The sequence below is a fragment of the Coloeus monedula genome (assembly GCF_965178545.1).
Source record: "Coloeus monedula genome assembly, chromosome: 21".
Lineage (NCBI taxonomy): Eukaryota > Metazoa > Chordata > Aves > Passeriformes > Corvidae > Coloeus > Coloeus monedula.
The window spans coordinates 6278445-6302832 of record NC_138801.1 but is presented as its reverse complement, the minus strand read 5'-3'; the positions used below and the strand labels follow the sequence as shown (position 1 = coordinate 6302832).

Here is a 24388-nt window from a genome sequence, read left to right as displayed (position 1 = left end):
GAGGGAAATGTCTTTTCTCACCTTTACCACTCTCCCAGGTATTCATTCCAGAGAGAACAAGAAAACTGAGGGTTCCTCTTTTTCTCAGGATTTTGGGGTCTCAGCTTCTGCTTCTTTCTTCAAAAAGAATGATGGTGCATTTTTAAGCCATTATAAACAAGTGTGTTCCTCCTTTGATATTAACCAACTCCTCCCTCCATCATCATCTCATTTTCCATTGCTTCTCCATGGTTTTGTTCTAAAACAATGCACATCATTCCTATCTTTGCTGCCTAATTATCAGCAGGAGCCATCCCAGGGCAGTGGTCTCCACAAACCCACACTCGAAAGGAAAGGAAAAACTAAAAAAAACAACCTCTTCAAACAGTAAATAGCAAAAATGTGGTCTGGCAGCACATCTGGAGTATCTGCCTACTGAGAAAATACAGCTGCTGTCCTGGAGACACTGCTGGTTACTGGAGAGCCTGGCCTCTGGACAGCCCATCCAGGGGCACTCCGATTGCCTCCATGTGCTGCCACAGCTGCCCTTATCCTTGGTGGGTTTGAAATCCTTCTCCTCCTGCTTTCTCCTTCACCCCTCATCATTTTCATGCTCTGACCTCCTTCTTCCTACACTGGGATTTATCTCACGTAGGTTCTTGCTGTGGTTTTCCTGTGGGTGCTCCATGTGACGGTAACCTGTGCCTGTCCGAGGTTTTATAACAACAGAATCAGGGTGCAGCATTGCCTGGGAGTATTTGAGTTGTTGTTTCTTCTTATGCTTTGTAAAGCTTTGGGATAAAGTAAGCAGGACTAGGCCAGGCCTATGCCTCAGGGCAGTAGACATCTTATGTTTCAATGTGGTTCTCTGAAGGTTATTTTTCTACAGCAGGACCAGATTTAGGAGCATTTTGCTCCAGAACAGCAAGCGTTTGCTCCGTGTTTGTGTCAACATTGTTTCTTACTTTGGATTATCTTCCAAGTCACAGTTGGTTTTGTAAAATGTTGTTTCTCACAGATTTTCCCTGATTCACACACAGCAGCCCAAATCATGGGCATACAAAGAGCCATGTTGTGCCCAGGGTGTGGCTGGCAGCACCAAGTTACCCATGTGCCCTTGTCTCCTTGTCCTGCAGGGTGAGCCAGGAAACCGTGGCCGACCAGGGAAAGTTGGTGAGCAGGTAAATTCCTTATTTTCCTTGTCTCTTTGATGATCTCCTCTGTACAATGTGTCCTGGGTGCCCAGAGTGCCCGCAGAGGGCAGTGGCCAGGGACTTCTGGCCAGCTCAAAGCTACCAACAGCCCTGGTGCTCCAGCTTCCAGGCTTTGCCAATGTAGGTTTTAAGGGTAGGATCCTCTGCTTTGGATGCTATGTTGCTTTCACTTCCCCTGGATTTTTGGGGACCAGAGGAGATAGCAGCTGAAGGAACCAGACCCTGGGGAAGAGTGACACTGGGCTGCATTTTGTTGTAATTCCACAGAGAAAATTCTGCTGGTATAGCCCAGGACATGCATTATCCCTGTAGGCTTTGGGGGAACCACAGGCATCAAGGAAAGAGCAACAATTGTTCCCATGTCTCTATGATTGAAACCAACAAACTTGTCCACCAACAACCCTGAAATTGAAGCCGCAGAGCCTCCAGCATGTTCTGTGTGTTCCTGCATGACCACACCGAGCTGGCTGTAGCAGCTGGTCCTTGCACTGGGGGTGTTGCTTCTCACCACTGCTGTCTTTCCCGACACTTTCCCTGGCCGGATGGTCAGCACACTTGGTTTGGTTTGGTTTGGTTTAGCTTGTCAGCCTCTCTGGCCCTTCTTTGCTCTGTATGCAACAGCTGGGGGCCACTTCTTCCAAGGGTTTCTGTCCAAGCAAGTCTAAAAAAGCCAAGGTGGATCCTTTTCAGTACCAGCAGTCTGATACCAGCCTCAGTAGATATCAAAGGTGGTTATTTCTATTTGGGAATTAGAGGCATTTCTGTGTTACGGTTGCTAATTTGCTCCATGAAGAGCAGCTACTGAAGGAGCAAAGTTGTTCCCCATATCTGAGTTCTAGTTGCAGTTTTATCAGATTCTGCACAATCTCAGGCAACACTTCCCAGTGCTTTGTGCCTCAGTTTCTCTTTCTGTGGAAGGCATGAAACAGCCCTGAGCAGTGCTTAGCCCAGCGCCTCCTGTTCTGAAGTGGCACCTGTGGATACAGTTAAAAATGAATATTTAGAAGTGCTTTGATATCCTTAACAAGACATTGTCCTTGAAGGGCAAAGTATCATTAGGATTATTATTCTTTAACTTCCCTCAGGACTGACCTTGGATGAGAACTCTAGGCACTGTTCATCGAAAAGAAAACACAGCTGGCCTCTGCTGACACTGAAACCAGTGCAGTAGTAGGAAAGCTGCCTGTGTTATTCTTAGTCAATTAGTCTCTGTCTAGAAATATCACCCAGAAAGTTTCCGTTTCCAAACCAGTCAAGTCATTAGAACAAAAATGTCTCACCAGACTAATGAGAAATAATCTCATCTCCCATCACACCTCCTCTGAACAATGCTGGAGTGTTGGAGTTTCCTTCCCCCCTCCACTTAAACTTCAGCAGTTGGTGTTGGGGCTGGATTGGTTTTCAGCAGAGCCCTGAGAGGATGGGCCCATCACCTCACCATGTTTTCTCTCGTGGAGACCCTGATGTTTTCTATTCCACAGTAAGGGTGGTCACACTTCTCAATCCTGCTGCTCTGCCTGACGAATGGGTTCTCTCAGAGCAGAAAACCTCAGCATAACAGCACGAAAAGAGATAAGCCATCCATCTCACTGGAAATTTCTTCCCTTTCTTAGGAACATCTGTTTAGGAAAACATGGGAGTTTCTGCAAGGTTTCCAGTGATACTTGAGCTCTCATTGAAAAATGAGGTTTTAAGCCACAGGGCAGTCCCTGATGTGTTGTTTTTCCATTGCAAGGACACAGACTCAGAAAGATCATTCATTAGATGCTTGCTGTCTCCATGTGCTGGAAGGAGTCCAGCTGCTGGGCACCCCAGTACCCTGGAAATATGTGGGTTAACCCTTCCTTGCCTGTAGATGATGTCAGAAGGATATGAAGAGGAATATGGGGCCTCTGGCCAAGGAAGCCACCAGCCTTCCTGTCCCAGAGCTGGGAATGCACAGCCGGAGGTTGTCACCAAAATGTCCATGTTGAAGGTCAGAGAGACCTGTGGGAAAAGTAACCCCCTGCAGCAGACAGGAAGGTGCTGCCATCCCAGCAACGCCCTGCTTGGCACTAGAAAATCCCAGTGAAGAGTTGTGCTAGCTGAAAGAGACCTTAATTAACTTATGTCCTTAATGGGACTGGGGAGGTCCTGTCATAGCAGGAGCAGCTGTTTGAGTCCTTTCCCCTGTACAAGAAGTGACAGCCCTGCTCACTCACAGGGCTGTGTCAGGGTCAGCCACACACCCATTACTCTGTGCTGGGAAGGATGGCCAAGGCTCCTTGGAGGTCTCTTGTCCTTTAAGGTCAAAGTATGTTGTCTCAATATCAGTATTCTGGGATAATTTGTTAAAGGACACCAGCACCAGCTCCTTCATGTTTTTCCCCTTCTGAAGGAGGAGGGGGTGTAATGTCAGGTTTGCAGGCGGGGTCTGACATGAGGAGCTCCTGATTGTCTTGGCCAAGGTCAAGAGGGTCACCAAGAACCGAGCAGGGAATTGCATTGGTGTTTCCCACACCTTAGTGCTGCTCCTTTCCCAGCCCATTTACTTTCTCCTCCAGGGCATCTCTGACCTCCAGACATCTTGGTCAGGGATTTTCAGGCACTGTGGTGCTCACAGCCTCTTTGGTGTGACACAGTGTTTCAACAGCACGTCTCCACTTTCCCTTTCCTCACTCCCCAGGGTGGCAAGAGCCCAACGTGGTGCCAGGGCAGGGCTGAGCCTGGTGCACAGGGGGTTAAACCACATGGCTGTTCTTTGCGGGTCAGAGCGTCCTCCCTTAAACTGTGATATTTACTGTTTTACTTTCCCTTTCTTTCATCTGAATGGGAGGATTGTACATTTACTCCCTCCCATCCTTTGTCCCTGGTTTGTTTTGTTTTGAGTTCTAGCGAACCAGTAAAACAGAAAGGCCGTGATCAGTTCCCGCTGGGAGCAACTGGCGGTCCCGTCCCTGGGAGACCCTGCTCACGCTGGGCTCGCCGATCGGTTGTTTCTCTCAAATGGGCTATGATTTATGCAAGGCTTCATTGCTGACTTGCTCTCTGCTGATGGAGCCAAGAGGGGGGGCTTAATTATAACAGGGCTGGACAATAAATGGGGAAAGCGAGACAGGAGTTAGGAATTACAACCCACCAGTCCCCCCTCCTTTCCTTCCCCTTCCGAGCCCCCAGCAACTTTTTAACAATCTCCATCTCTTTTCCACCATGCCCTTGGCTGGGGAATACAGCAGACTGAATCATGAGCGACATGCTGAACTCCCCTCGAATATAAATGTTTTACATTCTTTCCTGTATATTGTGGGCCTTTATCCGGGCAGCCACCGCTGCTGGGACTTCACGTGCATCATTACACACACTGCCTGGAGTCATGTTTGATGCAGGCCCTCTTTTCAACCCTGGGAACCTGAGAAAAATATGTTGCACCACAGCCATTTTAGTGTAATGACCACAGTTCATGTCTGCTTTGATTAAATATTTGCCGTTGGCAGCTCTTCTGGTTCTTAAAACCTAAATCTTTCTGTCTTAAAACCTAAATCTCCTTGCCTTTAGTGTCTATCCCATTTTGGCCAGTGAAGAACATCATTACCCAATCTCCCCTGTTTTTTCTTATACTCCTGATAATTTACTGAGATTTATTTGGTGTAGACATATCTATCTCAATTTGTGTCTGCTTGCAGACACAGCAATGTTGGTTAATTTAGCCCAGAGCAGACAGTGCTGGCTGCAAACACTGCAGAGCTACTGTGCTGGAAGCAGGGTCCCTGCTCTGCATCTCATGTTCACACCGTGTCTCACACAGGGAGCAGTGGCATCTTCCCCTGAGCAATACCCCAATGCACCAGCGCAGGCAGAATTTTCCCTGGGTTTGGAGTGAAATGTTGGCTGTGCTCCCCTTCCATCCCAACACTGATCTGTGCAGCAGGGCCAGTGTTGGCCATGCCAGCAGGTTTCTGCACAAGCTGCCGTAACAAGCAGCACATCTGTGACAGCCCAGGGAGTCTCAGGAGGGCATTGGGGGCTCTTGGTGTGCTCAGCTCCCTGCAAACTCCTCTGCAAAGCACCAGCAGGCCAGCTTGGGAAGCATCACCAGTACATCTGGCTTCATGATCCAGATTCCTGAGAGACCTTTTAGGGTGGAAGAAGATGCTGCTATGGACAGTGAGTCTGAAGGTTGGCCTTCAAGCCTGAGCTTGGATATGCAGCACCCTGTGGAAGGGAGTTTGAAACAGTCTTGTTCTGAATGGTACCACCACTTGCTGCAGAGCAGGGATCCTTCTTCTGCAGGGACTGGCCTAAGGAACTAGAAATTTCTTAAAGAGCATATTCCCAGGAGGGAGAGTTCTGTGGTTTTCCAAGAAATTGGAAATGAACAAGAGATGTATTCTTTCTTGCTTTATTGTGTATTTTTGGCTAGCAATGCATTTCCCTGTTGCATCTCATTGCTTTGCCATTCTCTGACATAACGTTTCCCTTCTTCATGGCCTTGGGCTATTGGAAAAATTCAGAAATTGGATGCAGTTGTGTACCTGCACTTGTGTCTAATTGAAAGGACAATTGATCCAGCAGCCTTCAGCAATGCCACCCAGTGGCAACCTTGCATAGGCAGATGTTGCAGACTTTTCTGCTCTCCCATTGATTCCTGCACTGGGCAATCTGTGCCGAGTCCAGCTCTGCTCGCACGTGTCTGGTCCGTGTAGTCTGGCCACGATGACACTCTTGTGCTCCAGGACTGCCTCAGCTTCAGACTCAAAGGCCATTTCAAAGCAAAGACCATTTCAGAAAAGTTGGTGACACCCCTAAAGGATAGTAGAGCTTTTCTGTTTGTCATCCCATGGCTAACTGGTATTTCCATCGTGGCACAGTAGCCTGCCAGTTCCCTGGACATCATCTCTGGATGAATTTCTAACACAAGCATCTAACTTCAGGCTCTGACATACCCACTGGGCTCTTTGCCTTCTCTCATGAGTGTTTCCAAGTACTTTTTACCTGGATGTTGCTCCCCCACCAGAGTGACAAGTGCCACTCACAGCAGAGTTGTGTGGCTGCTCCCTGCAAGAGGCAAAGCCAGCTGAGCATTCCAGTGAGCAATGCCTTTGTTGAGCCCATCAGCCTGTCTCAGTGAGGAGCTCCTGTCTCCAGAGATCTCAAAGGATGGCATTTAATTGCACCACATGAGGAATATTAAAGCATGGAACCTCTCAGTGTTTGGAGCCAGAAGCTGTTCCCTCTAAAAGTCATTGGAGAGTGACTTATATTGCAATTTCTGTCTTGGAATGGGTCTGCTGAGTCTCGCTCATGCAGGAATAGGATGAGGCTGATTATTTTGTGTTACATCTCTACATTGTAAGTGTAACTTCATGGAAAGGGAGAGGCTTTTGGTGACAGAGGTTGCACAGCCTGTGAGGATGCTGCTCCAGGCACTGTGTGCTCCTCTGTACCTGGGCGCAGTGTCACCTCACACTGTCACTGTATGGGTGTAAACAGACCCTCAGCGAGGCACAGGCTCCAGAGAGCTCCTCTAAGAACTGCACACATCTCAGGCCAGCCATGAACAGGGGAAGCAAGGCAGAAGGAGTACAGAGAGGAAACTTTTCCGTCTTTTCTTGCTGTTCCCTCAGAACGGAGACAGTGGGGTGAAAAGCTTGCCCTTTCCTGAGAACCTGTTCCAAAAGTTGCCTTGCTGGTGTACCTTTTCCCCCATGGTGTTTGTTCTTGCATAGAGGAACCTCACAATTTATTTTGAAGATTTCAAATTATTCTAAAAAAAGAAGAAGAGCACTGTGATACCACTGGAAAATCCATCCCCTGGCTCCCACTTGCTCAGCAGTCACCCCCCAGCACCAATCAGACTGCTGCCTAAAATCAAACAAGCTGGGGCACAGCTTCCTTTGACACCACTCATGCCAAGTGTGGGCAGGTTGTGAAGTGTCTCAACAGGAGATGAATCCCTTTAGCTACAGACTCACTGGAGGAACTAAATGTAGATCTCTGTCTCCCAGTGACCCTTTGTGGGGCCATGAGAACATGCAGTGAGAATGGTCCCTTGCATCTCCAGAGCCAGAAGCCACTGGAGCTGGTAGGGAGGCTGCTACATGTTAATTCTCAGGAATCTTCGCTTGAGATTGCGTCTGTTTCCATCTGCCTCATTAAAAGCAGTTCTGTTTGCCTCTTCGTTATCCCGAACGTTGTTAAACCCTGAGCTTAGACTGGAGGTTTGCTCCAAGATGGTTTCTGGGTAGTGTGTGAGATCCACTGCCCTGCTGGCCCCTCTGGCTGAGGGGACCTTTATTTCCTACTGGCATCCCACCAGCACGACACTATCCAGGGCAAAACTAGTCTGCACAAAGGGCTGAGGCAGCTTGGATTAACCCAGAGGAAGTCTACCCAGTCCAGCAGCTAAAATGATGGTAAGTCTCTGTGCAACCCAGGAGCTCCCGCTGCAGATGCTCTTGGGGAAACTTTTGGGAAAAGCTCACAGAATAAAGCCACACTATAGACTCAGTCTTTCTATGAAACACACTTCACTCATCCACTGTGCTGTGTGTTGTGGTTCTTGCAGATCCTCATGCTGCCATTCCAGCTGGTGCCTAAAGCAGAACCAGCTGTGGAGTTAGACATTCCCGTGGCCGGGATCAACTCCATCCACTCTGGTAGCCAGTAGGAATTACTGAGCATTATACGAGGGATGGTGTGCTATTGTAACCAGCAAGGTGGACCAAAGGAACTGTTTACTTTCCCAGCAAATAAAAACTGAAAATTAGTTGTGCTCTTCTCTTTCCTCAGGGTCTAATGGGTTTCATAGGTCCAGTGGGGGAGCCTGGAATAGCAGGAGAAAAGGTAGGATTGCTTGCGATGAAATGGTTGTTGTAACTTTTGCAGGATGAGGGAGGCTGGGGCGGGAGAAAGGTTGTGGAGATTTAAGTTGTCATGTGAGTGCAACACCCAGCTGGGAATGGAGCACATCCAGGGTGTCTGAGCTAGACTAGGACCAGGCCAAAACCATCCACTTCTCATTCAGGAATTAACATGCGCTGCCCTCCAGGGAGATGCTGTCAAATAGTCTTTGAAAAATTAACTTTCCTCATTCATAACATGCCAGATGGTTTGTATTTAACAGTCAGCTCTGGTTTTTATGGGAATGAGGGATCCATCAGCCCTGTGTTGCTGGTCGTGGGAGGAGTCCATGGGATTGAGGTTGCAGATTTGTGCAGAGGTGTGCTCTGGGTTGTCAGAGGGGTCACGCAGGGCCAGGGCTGAGCCTGCATTGAACAGGAGGTCTCAGAAATTTCTCAGGTGTACAAGAGTGCAGCCACTCATCTAAGCAAAGACTGGTCCAAATATTTCCTTTTTTATCTGATGAGGAGCATCCCGTCTGGCTGCCCCTGACTGCTTTGGGCACACTCAGGGCTGGTGCCCTCTTGTGTACAGTACAGACACATACCTCTTCCAGGGTGAAAAAAAGGGCTTTATTTCACATAAAAACATAAAAGGACATTAAATTGTTCTCTATTAGAGTGTAAACTTTTATTTGGAAGCAGCTCCCAAAGACAAATCATCTATGTCACTCATTGTATCTCACTTGCATGCTGCTGGTTTTTGTTGGTGGTTTAATTATTCACAGTGCAGCCATAAAGATAGTGAAGAGCATAAAATGATGCATTCCACACATCAGTGCTCTCTTTCTCACTTTTATTGCTTCAAGCCCTGTCCTCTGGGTAATGATGTAAAGACTGTGACAGTTATACTGTGTTTGCTGCAGATCCATTTTATTGTCTGTCCACAGCAGCCTTTGGAAAGGCCTTTCCATCCTGTGGGCCCTGGTGGGGCAGTAGCAGAGTCAGCCTCAGTCCAAGCTGTCAAGGGCCACAAGAACTAAAAAGAATGACATGATGTGGGGTGCATTTTAGAGAAGGGAGACAGAGGAATAAAGAGTCTGTGGGGTGTCCAGGGTGGTTACACAGAAAATTGGTGCCTGAGTGAGCTGTCTCATTGGCAGCTGCAGCCCTGAATTGAATGGGGGATAAGGTGTTTGCCATGCAGCAGATGTGGGAAGATCTTTTTCTCCATTCCATTAAATGAACATCTGTCCCTCTGCCTTCCGTGCCAAAGTCTTGACCACATGAGCTATCCCCAACTTCCAGATCAGCTCTGTAATGTGATGATGTTACATTGGTGTCAAGGCAAACCCGGGCTGTCCTTTGAAAATCTGCCTTTGGAGATCCTCAGCACAGCTGGGATTTCCATGAGGTTTCTCTACCAGGGCAAACTTAGGGATGACAGAAATAGCTATCATCAAATCAAAACCTCAACCAGGCCTCCAGTTGGCATAGTATCCTACAGCTTACTATGCTCTTGTGAGCTAAATGAAGTGGGAAATATGCTTTCATTAGACATAGCTGAGTCAGCAATCTCCATCCTGAGAGCTGCAAAACTTAAGACTGAAGCCAGTAGAATCCAAAGATTATCAAAGAGAACAATACAGTTAATACACACTTAATAAAATCCATCCATTCAGGGAGAAAAAAAATCTGTACATTGGTTTACAAGGGCCAGCTGGTGACAACACAAACTCTGGGGTTTGTTTTTAATAAGCTCCTTAGAGCCCAGAAAATATTTGCCCTTACACTTTTTGCTGCTGGAAGGTAGGTCAGATTTTGGGCGTAAACTAATTGGCAGCATTTTCTAAATCCTCCTTCCTCATCCCCCTGAGCACACAAACCTAACAGACCTAATTCCCAGTGCATCCCTGGGGCTGGAGGGAGAGTACAGACAGTTGTGTGGGAATTGCCACCATCTCCCAAAGGAGCTGTTGATGTCCTATTGCTAAAGCCACACCTTCATGTCACCCTCACATCAGCAAGTTGTGGTGCTTGTGGGGGCTTAACCATCTTGTCTCCTGCTTTTGGGTCAAGGATGTATCCACGGGAAGTGAGATGGTCTGCATCTGGGGATAAGTAAGACTTTTGCAATGAATAAGCGATGTTTTGGTACATTAAGTTTTTTAACAGCTTGTTTTAGAAGGGGTCTTATCTTCAGGGTGGGCTGGGGAGTCATCCAGCTCTGAGCCCCTCATAAATCAGACCTCCAGGTCATTGTTGCTGGTACTGTGGTCTCAGTATGAGCCACAGGACAGGGAGTTCCCCCAAAACACCCACAGTCTCCTCTGAAAGCACCAGGCAGCATGTGTTTCTTCCAGCTTGATTCCCTGCTCTCAGCAGGGCCTTATGACAACAGATTTCAAATCCATGGCTCTGAAAATGCCAGCACACGTAGGGATTGTGATCATGCAGAACAGGCATGTCATGCCTTGGGTGGGAAGGGCTGGAGATTTCCTTGGGTTCAGTCCTAGCACTGTTTGGAATTGAAGATGGTGTGCCTGTTTCCTTCATACCTTGGAGGTTTTGATGGCAAGAGTAAAGTCCCCTCTCTTGGGATACAGAGGATAAGTTACTTCCTGCAATCCTTCCACTACTCTGATGAGAGAGATGGAAAGAGAGTGATTCTGGAAGCATTTCTGGTAGGATGGCATAGACATGAATTTGTGGGGTTTTTTAGTTGTTTCATTGCTCTAGATCACTCTTCCATATGCATCTGTCTCTCTCCCTCTCTCCTAGGGTGACCGTGGCTCAGTGGGACCCCCAGGCCCTCCAGGAGTCAAGGGGTCGATGGTAAGGAGTAAGTCTGCATTCTCTCGCTCTTGCAGCCGCCTCTCTGTCTCTGTCCTAGCCAAGGATGCAGCTTCTCCTGGTCTTTCAGTTCCATGACAACAGCTGCAATTTCTTCCCATGTCTGTGGGGATGGGAATGGCCATTTGACTGATTGGATATTGGGGTGTAGCCTCAATTGTGTTCAGCAGTTTCCCCTTCAGAGCAACACTGGGTTTCGAGGTATGTTCTGTGGCTCCACCAGCTGAGGACCTGCTGTGTCAAGTGGAGACAACCAGGAACTGAAGGATTGCCTGTTCCCAAGCCTCTTGAACAGACAATGCCCAGGAACAAGGATCTGTCCAAGCTGCCCAGAGCAACTGGAAATACACGGAGCTTGGGCAGCACAGTCACAGTGCCTTGCTGTGCTCTGCCATTCAGGGATCTACATTTAGGAATTTAACAGTGGGGACCTCAGCTGGATCTTGTCCTGCTCTGACGTTTGTTTCCTGTCTACCATAGTACAAGACCAAAAGACATATTTTCATATTAATTCAGCCCATTTTCTTCTGGGCTCTTCAGAAAATCTTGCTGCTGATATCACTGGCCAGGTTGGAGCTGGGCTATTGACAGCCTGGCCATCTCCTGCCCCTGAGCAATTTTACCCTGACAAACATCAGATCTGCCTGACCTTGCAAGCAGCCAACAACACCTTTTTTCCTGTCTTCCCACTTGGAGGAAGAAGGGCTGTGCAGATTGTGGACATTCACAGCAGGCATGTTCTTCTTCCTTTCCTTTTAGGGACACCCTGGGATGCCAGGAGGAGTGGGTTTTCCTGGGGTGCCTGGACCAACAGTAAGTAAAGGCTATCATCACCTTGTAATACCACATCCTGGGCATTCATGGGTTAAGTCAAGCAAGTGTATTGCAGTTTATTTGAGTTTGATATGAACAGGAGATATGGGGAAAGGGATGGGACATGGGTGGGAGCAATATGGAAAGAGATGCAAAAAAGCACAGAGCTTAATTCAAAGTTTTGTAACCCATTTCCCTAAGGAAGGATGCAAAAATCACAATCCAGCCTCAATCTTTTAGCAGGACACAAGCTCCCTAGTTCAAGGTGTTCTAGGCTGGGAATGGTTGGCAGTGTGGTGACCACACCAGCTGACATAGTGACGTATCACAGTGATTTTTCACAGTCATTTATCACAGTGACCACGCCATGCAGCGTGACCATCATGCATGGTCAAAGCCCCTGCTGGCATGAGAGGAGCAGCAGAGCAGCTCCCCCAGACTGACCCTCCATCTGGACAGGCTCATCTGGCACGCTGCAGCTGCGGCTGGAGCATGCAATCGCCGTGGAGGCAGATTTTAGCCTGGCTCCAGTTTCCCACAGCCGTTGTTTAGATGGAGCTCGGGCTCTCCCAGAAGCACAAGTGCCACTGGAGCCAACAACAAGGCAGCCCTGGGTGGGTGCAGGGAATGGATTTTGCTCAGTGTGTGAATTCCCACAGTGCTGGTAATTGGGAGGAAGATCACAGCAGTGAAATGCTCGGGTGGTGCCAAAGGTGTGGCCTCCAAATCGGGGTCAGCTCTGCTGCTGCCAGGAGCTCCAGGAGGCTCTGGGGGCACTGGCTGCAGGCAGCTGCTGCCTGGGCACAGATCGTGCAGTAGTAAGTCAGTGGAGGTGAGGAAAAGAGAAAATCTGAGGTCAAGCAGCATCTCAGGGTGACCCATCTCTGCCTGGAGAGCAGCAACATGGCACCAGCCCAGTCCTTACAATAAAAGCAGCACAATGCCCCCGCAGCCCCCAGCGCTGAGCTGCTCTGTGGCCTCTCGTGGCAGCACTTGCTGTTGACAGAAGCCTAGGAGGCATCTGGATATCTGTAGATGACCCATTTTTAGCAACTTCCTGTCATTTTAGCTGCTACAAGACTTGGGGACAGCTGGAGCATTGGGCTCCCTCCTGCTCTGGGCCTGTGAGCACCCTTGGCCAAGGCAGTTTCTGTGCTGGTCCTGTGGCAGAGAGCTCCAGCCCTGAGCACCATCCCATGCACCACTAAATGTACCTTCAAGTGAGGCCAAATTTTGTCTGTCTTCACTGGGGCATAACAATAGTTATGAGCTGAGGCATCAGATCCAGGTGGAGATACCAAAACCTCTTGGCAAAGCTCTGAGAGCTGAGACCATGCCCAGGTCCTTCCGCTGCCTTCAGTTCCCTCTTCTCCTGCAGGCAAATAACAAGTTCATCCAAGCAAATGTTTGCTCCACAACTGCATTTTAAAAAGTCATAATTCAATAAGCCAAACTTCCCCACAGAGCCAGTAAATCAAGTAATCCCCTAATATCAAATCTGCACTCATTAACTCCAGCTGTTTTTCCACCAGACATTCCTTATTTGCCTTTCAAGCCAGACCTGAGGCATGCAGTTGTTGTTTGTCCTAAACTGTTATAATCTTTGAATGAGCCTTAGCAGTGATGTCTGATTAATTCAACAAAGGATGACTGGAAATGGGAAGCAAAGGTATAGTCAATGGTAGGAAGCTTTGCCCTTGGTTTCAGTTTACTGAGGCTTGTGAATTCCTTTTTCCTCTTCTTACCATTATGGTGCATCTTTTGTGTTAATACACAAGTTTGAAAATAATGTGTATAATATAAGAGTATTAAAGGTCCCTTTTCTTCTCCTAAACAGTTCCTTGAAATTCCAGCAGGGTATCTAGCTGTTCCCTCAACATTTGCCATTACAAGGAATGTTTCTGTTCTCGTATTTTCGTAAGCTGTTTGGGATAGGCTGAGACTTTCAGAGAAGATTCCAAATACCAACTAAGAATTTCATTTCAGTACATGGTTAACATAAAAATCTCTATAAAACAGGCATCTGACACATCCACTGCCTGTGCCAGTCACCGCTGTCCTCACTACCAAAACTGAGATGTGCTGTGATCACAAATACAGTCAACTGACTTTTCCATCCTGAATGAGAACAGCTCAGCATTTGTATCCTGAACTTATATGCCATGCACAAAGATATCTCCAATACAAAAGCAAAATCTTCATAAATGGTAGTGGTAGGAGCAGTAGGAGGATCACAGTTCAATTCTGTTCTGATCCGTGGTGGAGCTTGCAGAGCTGACAGTTGGTAAAAGCTATTAATATATAAATAGCCACATTTGATGCGGAATATTTGAGAGAGTAAGGAGTGAATGTGTCATTTTGAGGTTTTCTTTTCTGACAGGAGAAAGGCACTAACTTTAAATATCAGGTTTAAAAGCTGAACAGAACTAAGTCCTGTAAAATAAATATATTGTCTTTTTTTTTTTTTTTTTGACTCTGATAAATATTTTAGCTGGGAAAAAAAGCTGTCTTCTGCATTTCCTGTATGCATATTAATGAATCAAGTGTGTACAAATCCAGGTTAAAAGAAAACCTGAAATCTTTCTGTAATTGCAAGAAGAACAGGATCATCCACAACACCAGCAGCCCACATTAAATTAGTATCTATCTGCCAGTATCAGTATTTATGCAGCATTAATGGGGCAACAGTTACTTAAAGTCAGTATTTGGCTGAAAAGATCAAACTTGGATACCCAAGATGATGTGTCTGATTTTGTATTTGGACATCTAAAAACCAGATCCTGGTTATTATTATTTTCGAACGGATGCTGAGCAACAGCTGCTTTTAATAGATTCAGAGGGGATTCTGGATGTTCAACGTCTCTTCACATCACACCACTGACACAGATAACAGGCTGCAGGTCATTAAGCATACAAACCTCAGCCAGGATCTTTGGCCTAAATGTTCACAATACGAAGACAATCCATGAGTTTAAAAAAAAAGGCATTTATAGACAAGTAAACATGGCAGTGTTTTTAGCAAGAGTTTAATGAACCAATCTGCTGGTCAAGGGTCTGCATCTGAGGCCCCTGCAGATCACATAGGAATGTAGGGTCTTACCAAAGCTGCTGCCTTCCTTCTCCTCCACCCTCATTTTGTTTCCTTTTTTCCCTTCCAGGGTCCAGCAGGAGCCCGTGGTGCACCAGGGATCCGAGGGATGAAAGGCCGCAGGGTAAGCACTCTCCACGAGCTTTTATCCCTCTTCTGTTTCAGCCATTGGAAAAACAATCTGGTGGTTTAGTCTGGGGGTGTGAAGATGAGCAGAAGTTGGGCAGCACCTCCACAGCCGCGTTTCTGCTGCACATAAAGGCCGTGTGGTCCTTGAAACAAATCTTACCAGGGACATGAACGCAACGGATGTGTAAGGGCAGAGGGGTGTCCAGAGTAGAGGTTATCACGGAAGTGGTCCAGCCTATCTGCCATGTCAAAACACAGTTTATGGATGCTTCTGGTGAGGATGATGATTTAGTTGTCTGCAGGTATAGATGGGCTGGGGGAAAGGATGGAGGTAGAAAACCAGAAAAGGTGCCTTCGTTGCCATGGGAGAAAAAGTAGCTGAGATATGAAGTGTTGTGATATAACCAGAGGCAGATGAAGGAAGAAATGTTATGTCATGACATAGAATTAAGAGAGAAGGCTGACAGAAGTGGAGCTGAGCTGTTCTACCCATGTGTTCCTTTCCAGTCTTACAGGACTGACACCTCCTGGCAGGGTTCCACAGGGATGTGAGGAAGGTGTGCTTTGCATTGCCAGTAGATCAAATTGTAAGCATGTCCTATGCCTTTCTAAGGATTTTTCCAGCCCTGATTTTATCTGTACATACCTCAACAGTACCACCCTGTAAGCACAGGTGACTCTTCACCCTGCCTGGCAAGAGCAGCCCCCAGCCTAGTGCTGGGTGAGGTACTGCCTGGCACCACTGACAGTGCTGTGCGTTCATGTTTCTGTCAATAATGAGCTCACAGACACTCAGAGTCAGTTCTTGTGTGGCTCTCCCTGCTCTGTTTGGGTGGCAGCCGACAGGACAATGACCTCTAGACCTGCCAAAGCTGCTTGTTTCCTGCTTGTGACATCCAGCCCCCATCCCACCGAGCTCTTCAATCTTTCCTCTCCAACGGGATATTTATTGCAGGAGCATCCCTGCTTTGGATTGTTTTTGCTTGTCCAGATGCTTTACAAAGTATTAATAGCAAGCATACATGGGTTCTGCTGAAGGCCCCAACAACAACATATCTTGCATTTCTCCCTCCAAGGATCTGTTTCCATGTTTCATTTTCAAAGATGTACACTGGAGTAAACTATACATTTTACCTACTCCCACTCTCTGCTTCTTCTGCAACTTCTGCTTGGGGGATTCAGGACAGCCAAGGATTGTGTGTTTCCCTATGCCAGAGCGAATGGTCTCTTCAAATAGCTGGGACCAGCAAAAGAAAATGAAATAACCAGCTAGGAAGCTTTGTAACCACGGAGTTACATACCCTGGAACTGCTCTAAACTTTAAAATCCCATCTAGGAGTATGCCAGTAACATCCAAGCTTGGCAGATGTTTATCATGGTTCATCTTTTAACTTGTGGCTGGGCAAAACAGCTCCCATTCCTCTGTGCTCCTTGGTGGGAAGGCCCACGGAGTTCACTCCCCAGGTCCACTTGCAAAGGGGCCCCTGAGGAGTGAGGTTCCTCTGTGCTGCACAGCAGGGATTAACTGGGCTGTCTGGGACATCCATGATCATGATGGATGAAAAACTGGAGGTGTTCCTTCTTGGCAGTGTATGAATGGATGGTGAAAAATATCTCAAGGTAAAACTGCAGCACAGGGGTGAACAGGGAACACCTTCTGGATGAATCCAGGCTGAGAATGTGTGGGTTTTGGAGAGGTGGGTCCTCTGAGGGGACTGGGTGCTTTTGCCGGTGCCTTTAATGTTTGCAGTGGTAGAGAAGGAGTCCTGGAACTGCCTCCTCCCGGCTGCCAGCCAGGGATCCATCCCCATCCCTGCCACTGAGCTTCTCCTTTCAGCAGGCATCCACAGGCAGCTTCAGTGTCTGGCTCTTGGGTTGTTTAAGATTCACTCACATAAACGTTCTTCAGCTTCTTACATCCATACTGGCCTCAAGTCCTCAGCCCTCAAGGAGAGCTGGATTTAGGTCCCAAGAAAGGAGGTTGCCTGGGACATCAGGGGCCTGCCTTTGGCTGTAGCTGGATCCAAAGAGAGGGTGTCAAACCCCCCAGACAAATCCTGTGGAACTTCAGCTGCCACCAGCACTGTCCATGCTCAAAATGACGTATCATATAGTAGAGACCTTCAGCTTCATGCTCTGGGTTTACGTTTCCTCTCCAGATGTTCAGTCCAGCAGATCCTGTGCCAGTCACTCCCTCTGGACATTCCTCCACCGAGGAAGCCAGACTCCAAAGTGCATCTCAGCCCTGCAAACCAAGAATGCAGCAGTGGCTGTATCCTGACAGGCTGCAGTGCCCTGCAAAAAGTCACTTCGGGATGTGCAGAGCACTGAGGTAGAAAGGAGGCACTGCCTGGGGAAAAGGGAGCATTAAGGAATTGATCTTACCCTAAGGTCATCAGTATTGGAGAGGGGTAAAACTCTGCCTAAAGCTCTAGCAGCAGGGACTGAGCTCTGGATCTGCTGCTAGTGCTCCTGCTCTCACCTCCCACTACTGGGCTGGGCTGTGCTGTGCTGTGGTGGAGATCTGGTGTTGTTTGAGCACTGCAGTGATATAATCCATACCAAATTTGTGAGGCAGAGAGATGCACTTTCTAAGATTCCCAGCAGAAAGGAGGAACCTGGATTTTGCTTTGAAATTCTACAGATTTCAGTGGATATGATGTAGGGAAGTCAGCATTGTAAAAACCAGCAGATCTCCTGCCTGGAGGATTTCTGGTTTGAATCTCTCTCATTCACTTTTTCCTTCTCTTCATACTCTCAGAAGATATTCCAGGCACATAGTATCCTATGTTTGCTTACTTGCTCCTGTGATTCTGGCTCTTGCTTTACTCAGGATGGGGAAATGATCCCCCAGTTGTAATTTCAGACATCACCCTCTCTCTATCCTAGCTTACAGAAGGGATGTAATTCAATTCAGAGTGGAAACATGAATGCAGCCCCTTCCAGATGTTTTTGGATTCCATGAGCTCTGTTTGTGGATGCTTCATTAAAATAATGTTGCTTTTGAAGGAAACATAAATAGCAAATATGGTTTTGATTGTAAAGAACAATGGAGACTTTTTGGGGTCTGCATTTATGTTGTGATAGCTTTTATATTGTCAAGATATGTATATTTTAAAAAGAAAATATTTTTTAAAATTGTAACCTTCTTTTTAGTCCTGACAGAACTATTGTTCCTTCACAAGTCTTTGTTTATTCCACCAAACTGATAGTGAACAATCTTCCTCAAATGTTGTTTCCCTTCTCCTCTTCCCTAAGGAGAAGAAATTTGGACATGTGAGCCCAGGCTTATTTCCCTTCATCTGTACTCAGTGTAGCACTTGAACATGTGCTTAACATTCAGCTAGTGACAGCTGTGTACATGCTTAAACCTCATTATTTAACCAAATCAAGGTTTAAATTTGGAGGCAGCTGGTCCAGCAAGCCCCTCACTCTATGTCACTTAAATCCTAAAGCACGTTTCTGCTAATCAGCTCCTCACAGCAGGAAAATGTGTGGTCTCCAGCATGCTCTCCTAAGGATAATGTCATCAAAAAGACTGGGAACCTCTATGAAAGGCTGAATATCAACCAGAGCCATGATTTTGTAACTCACATCATAAAGCTGCACCTGAAATCCTGCTGTAAGTGCCTTACCTCGCCCTATGCTCCTGGCCAAGGTGCCTGTCAATATTTCTAGAATTTTATCCTCTCACTGCTGGGTTCTGGCTCAGATGATACAGGGGAGCTTTTCAAATCCCAAAGCACATTTCTCTTTTCCACTGTGCCATTCATTCATCCAGCTCCTGCATCAGCTGCTGCCCAGGTGAAGCCTGCAAATCCAAGATAAGGGGGAGCACACCTGCACTCCAGGCCCTTTGCTGCTCCATGCCAGAGGGAAGGAATTGCTGCCTCTGCCACATGGATCCAATGCTCTCCAGCATCACCAACTGCAGGGATTTGTAAAGTGGTGTTATCTAAGCAAACCCGAAAATATTTGCCTTTCCAAACCCAGCTGAGTTGTTGTTCATGGAGAAGTGGTGGGTATTGTTTTGCTTCCAGGGATCTTTCTAGTTGACTGAGAAAGCCTTAGAAGTGTTTGAGAAAAAGTTCATTCCAGATCCATGGCCAGGGATGTCTCCCTTTGGCTTCACTAAAAACATCTGCTTGCTTTTTTGTTTGGCCAGACTGTGATAGCAAAATATCAATATTTGCATAACTGGGTAAGGAAGGAGCTTTGGATTTCTGGAAAGGAGCTACTGACTGCTCCTTCATGCTGCTGTTCAGAGGCTGGTCACTGTCTCTGTCTGAGCTCTGAGTAGGTGTTTAACAGGAGGAAATGCAGCGCTGCTCTACAGAAACACCTTGTTGAGTACATAGTTCTGCAGGAACGTTGTCTACTTTAGATGCAGGATATATCCCTATTGCCTCACCTGGACTGGCAAAGCCTGGAACTGAGTTCCCCTGTGTGTGTGAGCTGTTCACATCTGGCCACTATCGTAACCCCTTGTTTAGCCTGGGGTTTCTGATAGCACTGCTTGGTGTTGCTCAGCTCAAAGAAATGCTGTTTTGGCCTCCACTGACTGAGGGGAACTGAGGGTGCAAGGGGAGCCCAGGGGCTGTGCTCAGCCCTGCCTGCAAGGCCAAGCTGCCAGGTCTGCAGGGGGAAGGCACCGTGCTGTGCCTTGAGGGTCTTGGCATTGGGATGCTCCCTGGAGAGCTGCCAGGACCTCACTCACTTGTCTCTAACCAGTGTTGTCAGTAAAAGAGAGTTTTAAAGATTTAACTAATTGACTAAATGTAGCTTTTCCTGTCAGGGCGAATTAGGGGAAGCCTTTATCCCAGGTTTCAGCCCAGGAGGCTGGAGAAGATGAAGCTTGCCACATGCATTTGAGAATAGAGGGTCACTTTCTCCTTCTTTGGGTCAGATGCCAATGAGATGTGTTGTGATGGGATTAGGCAGGTGACTGCTGTGAAGTGAGATTGCCCTGGCAGATCCTGCCATGCTGGTGACAGGGCTCTGCTGGAAGGGATGAGGATACTGTAAACACTTCCCCAGCCAGCCACAGCCCTCACTGAGGGCACCTGGCAGCCTCCACCTGGCTCAGTGCAGCCCCAGCACTGGCAAGGACAGGCTACAGAAGATGGATCTGGAGGGGCCAGATTCATTCCAGTTTCCTTCCCAACTCTAACCCGGATCATCACTGTCATTTCCATGTCCCACTTGCTTCTGATCCCTGTTCCCTCTTCCAGGCCTGAGCTACGGAATCCTTGCCCTCCGCACACCCTTCCCCTGCTTCACTAGCAGGTCACCACATACTCTCGTACAGTAAAGATGTAATTGCACGAAATATCCAAGTGACTGCTCAGAGAGAAGGGGAACAGTTTGTTTTCCAGGGAGGATGAGCATGTGGTTGTCAAGGGTGCTTTCCCAGAGTGCCAACACCATGCTGACACCTCCCTTCCCAGTGCAAGTCTGGGTGTTTGCTGGGTGTCCCAGTCACCCCAGGCAGCCTCCAGGATGCCTCCAGGCCCTGCTCTTCCGCCACCCCAACTAACAGGGCTGCCTGACTCAAGCTGTCAGTAGTACTGCTTTTAAGTGACTTTCTGGTCTTTGTCATTGTGCTTTGACGTTTATAGGGACATGGATTAATAAAACTTTTGGTCTTTACTGCTCTCTGATCTAGGGGCCAGCATGAGCCACATCACTTGGTGTGTTGGGCTGGTGAGAGGTGCTGGGACATTTGTGCAGCACAGCCCCAGCAGTGAAACACCCCTTTGTTTGTGGGGATCCCATCTGGGGCACAGTCCTCTGTCTGTCTGTCCTGGAGGCCAGGCTGAGCATTCTTCAGAGCTGTGCCATACTGACAGTGCAATACAGGCTCTTGGTTATTCAATCTCTGCTCCTCTCAGCAGCACAGGGCTTTGCCAAGCGCAGTAGGAGTTTTTGCATTATTTTATATTGACAATGTTTGTCTGCTGTAATAATTTGGCTGGGGTTCCTATACATTTCTGCTGTACACTGCCTGTCTTTGTGAGTCTCTCTCTTTGCCTGTCATCCTGGAGTTGCTTTTCTAACACACTGGCTCCCTAACCCTGTTATTACTTTTGGCACTAGGTTTGCATCCCGATTAAGCACATTGGCTCCTGTTTTCCCTTTCTGCATTGGCCAGCTCTCAGAATTCCTCTTACCACTACATTCTAGCACTGCTCTTTGTTTTTATTTATTATTTATTTTGCAGTGGAGCCTAAGAGTCCCAACTGAGCTCATGAACTGATTATGAACATGATGTCTGTTAATAGTCTCTTGATATGCCCTTTTTTAACTCTTTTATTTTCTTTCACTGTGGGTCTTTATTCCCTGTCAATGTGATGCACTGGTCTCTGGGGGTCAAATTGTGCAGAGGGTTGTGTGTTCAGCTTTCCTGAAATGAGCTTAAAAGATAGCTGGTCTGTAAGGTCCCTTTCAGCCCAAACCATTTTTTCTGTGATTCTATGATCATATCCTTACCCTCTTCCCAGGGCTCTCCTCACTTGGAACCCTCTGAAAGAACAAGGATGTCCTTCCTCAGTGATGCCCAAGCTGTACCAGGAACTGCTCAATTTTAGCTACTCACACCTGCTCATTTGCAGCAGGGTGTGTGTCCCACACACCTCCCCAAGTCCCTGTGCCCACCACACGCTCACACAGCTGGGAGCAGATGCTGGGCATGGCACCAGACCCTCCCCACATCCATATGCAGGAGCACATGCCTGGTCCTTAACAGCAGCCAGATCTTTAAATATCACATAGCTGTAGCTGAGGGCTTGGAGTTCAGCTGCCAGCAAATATGCCCTTCTCTTTTAGAGGAATTTAGGGCCCAAGACAATGTGAAGGTACTGTACAGTGGGGGCTTGTGCACCTCTATATTTTGGAGCTTTATTGCCCTGATTGTGGCCACGAGACAGTGTGGTGTGCTGAGGGTTAAGGGCAAAGGTGTTGGAAAAGCAAGGTTTCTAGGAAGAAAGAGGTTTGCTGTTAATAAGGCTGGAACTGCAAGTTTGTGCATTGCAAAACTGTTGTCATGTATCCATTGTCTGAAAATAAGGTTGTTCCTGGCCTGCTTTTCTCCTCTGGCTTAGATTTGTGGTTGGTAGTTGGTTTAGCAGGAATAAAAAGTGCTGTGTGCTGGTAACGGTGAGAAATGAAGCAACAAAACACAGAAAGAATCTTTTTAGTCCTGGGCTCTGAGCTGCTGTGCTCAACCCAAGCAGGTATAAGTTGGCTTAGCCAGGATTGATCTCATGGACTGTCCTGGTGGCCAAGGCTAAAGTGACAGCTGGATTTTCCAGTGAGCCATATCCTCTGTGTTCTTATTTTTGCCTCTCTTTTGCCTCCTTCTAGGGTGCCAGAGGGCCTGATGGACCAGTAGGCGAGCCAGGGTTGCGAGGTGTCAAGGTGAGTGCCAAGCCTGTTCTCAGCTGTGTTGTGAAATGCTCTGGGCAGGATCAAAGTCACATCCTCCTCCAGGAACAGGGGATGTTCAATTGCTCCATGAGGATCCACCAGCAGGGATGAGTCTGTCTTGCAACCAGAGTAAAATCTATCCAGCATTGGCATCAGGGTCCTTGCCCACACTCACAGCTGGTTGGGGTGTTCCTGGGGGCATAATCCCAGGTGTTTGGCCTCTCAAAAGCTGCAGGGAACTGGAAGGGAAATTTGATGCACAAAAATGCAAGAGCAGATGGGCTAGGGCAGAAGAGCATCACCAACAGCTTGTGCTCCTGCTGATGTGTCTTTGTCTTTTTATTTTGCAGGGCCGACCAGGGGAGCCAGGCAGGGTGGGCCCAGATGGGCTGCAGGTATGTCCTCTGTGAGAGCCAGAGCTGCCAACCCTGGGGACACCCACATGTCCTCAGTGCCCTCCAGGCCAAAGCCCCACAGGTGTGTCAGCACATCCCCAGCTGATAATTGCTGTAACTGTGTGTTCACAGGGCAAGATGGGGGAGACTGGGGAGAGTGGAGCACGTGGCTTCCCAGTAAGTGTCCATCCCTTCTACTTCCTTTCATAACCTCATGTCCTTAAGTTTTGAGTCCTGGTCCAGGAGGAAGAATCTGGACCCTATCTTACACTTGCAGGGCCACCTGTCCCCTCCTGTCACTGGAGCATTTTTGAGGTGCACATTTCTGCCAAGAGATGTGAAGGATTGCTGCTGGGTTGGAGCTGACTCTGGTATTTTTAATTTTTCTAGGGTATCCAAGGATCTTCTGGACCTCCAGGAGCAAAAGGGCCTCCAGGCAACCCGGCAAGTGTCTTATCACTCTCTCTCCATCTGTCTTTCCTTGCACACAGACACGTCATTTCTTTCTCTGTCTGTCTCTTCCCCACTGCTTATCCTGTTCCCAGCTTCTCTATCCTTGACAGTTCCAGCATGGTCAGAGATGTGAAAGACTTGGCTAGAGTCCTAGGAGCCATAAGGAAAGACAAGGTCAGACCCCTGGAAAGCAAAAGGGAGCCACGGATCTACCAGGGGGAGTGTAGGATACAGCCTGGGGTGGATTTTGGAAGGGAAGGTAGAAAAGGACACGGTTGGGTCTGGGACAGAAGGAGTTGGAGTGTAGGTAGAGTGGAAGGGGGAGAAGGAGGGAGGCTGATGGTGTCAGAACTGAGCCCACAGCTTTGGGGGAATCACTGGGGAAAGACACAGACCTCAAGGAGGGCCAGCAGTGCTGGACTGTGAAAGGAGAGGGTAAACCAGACACTTTCAGATTACTCACTGCAGTTGTTTTAGATGGGAGCCAGGAGGATGAAGGGTCTTCTGAGCTCTTTGCCTGTTAAGGTGCCTCAGCACACCCACTGCTGGCCTCTCCATCCCACTGGCCAGATCTTGCACAGTGAGAACTCCTCTGAGCTGTGGGAAGGAACAGTTGTTTTATCTTACAGACTGTGGAAGTGATGGTCCTTCAGAAATGAAAGCAGTTGTATGAAAAGAGCCTTGTGTCTCTATTTTGCAGGGCCCCCAAGGACCACAGGGGCCACCTGGGCCTTTGGGAGAAATGGGGCATAAGGTAGGTCTGATCTTTGTTCCTGTTTGTTTTCCCCTTCCATCAGGAGTGGCAGGACTGAGGGAGGAGTAAATGTGCAGGGGAACATCCTTCCACACCTGGAAGTGTGGAACGAGCAGGAAGGATTTCCCTTAAGTCCGAAAGTCAGCTTCCAAAACAAACAGTGAAAATCAGAAATTTGAGCACCTTTTTCATCACAGGCCACAGACACCCAGCTGGTGAAACTGCAGACCCGTCTTCTCAACAGAAGATACATTTCAAAGGTGACCACGCCAGGGACCAACTTTTTGCACCCAGGTGCAGAGTCAGTGACCCAATACAAAAACAATTCAGACTGAGTACTAGTCTTTCCCTCTCCCTGGTGCTGTTGCTGACACGACACAGGTTTGCCAGCCCACCCAGATGGCCATGGCAGCCCCAGCAGAGGCTGCTGCAGCCAGTGCAGGAAGCTCAGAGACGCCTTTGCTGCT

The 24388-nt window shown here is 47.9% G+C and overlaps 1 protein-coding gene across 1 annotated transcript in view; it reads left to right on the top strand.

Annotated features, from left to right (window-relative positions):
• The window catches only part of COL27A1 (collagen type XXVII alpha 1 chain), a gene marked incomplete at both ends in the record, with an annotated part of 141124 nt that overhangs the window by 77280 nt on the left and 39456 nt on the right, over positions 1-24388 (top strand). The window contains 10 exons of the mRNA XM_082295345.1: positions 1116-1160; positions 7962-8015; positions 10793-10846; positions 11624-11677; positions 14836-14889; positions 22257-22310; positions 22670-22714; positions 22847-22891; positions 23105-23158; positions 23868-23921. Of these exons, the coding sequence (XP_082151471.1) occupies positions 1116-1160; positions 7962-8015; positions 10793-10846; positions 11624-11677; positions 14836-14889; positions 22257-22310; positions 22670-22714; positions 22847-22891; positions 23105-23158; positions 23868-23921 (513 nt within the window). The remainder of the gene's footprint in view (positions 1-1115; positions 1161-7961; positions 8016-10792; positions 10847-11623; positions 11678-14835; positions 14890-22256; positions 22311-22669; positions 22715-22846; positions 22892-23104; positions 23159-23867; positions 23922-24388) is intronic.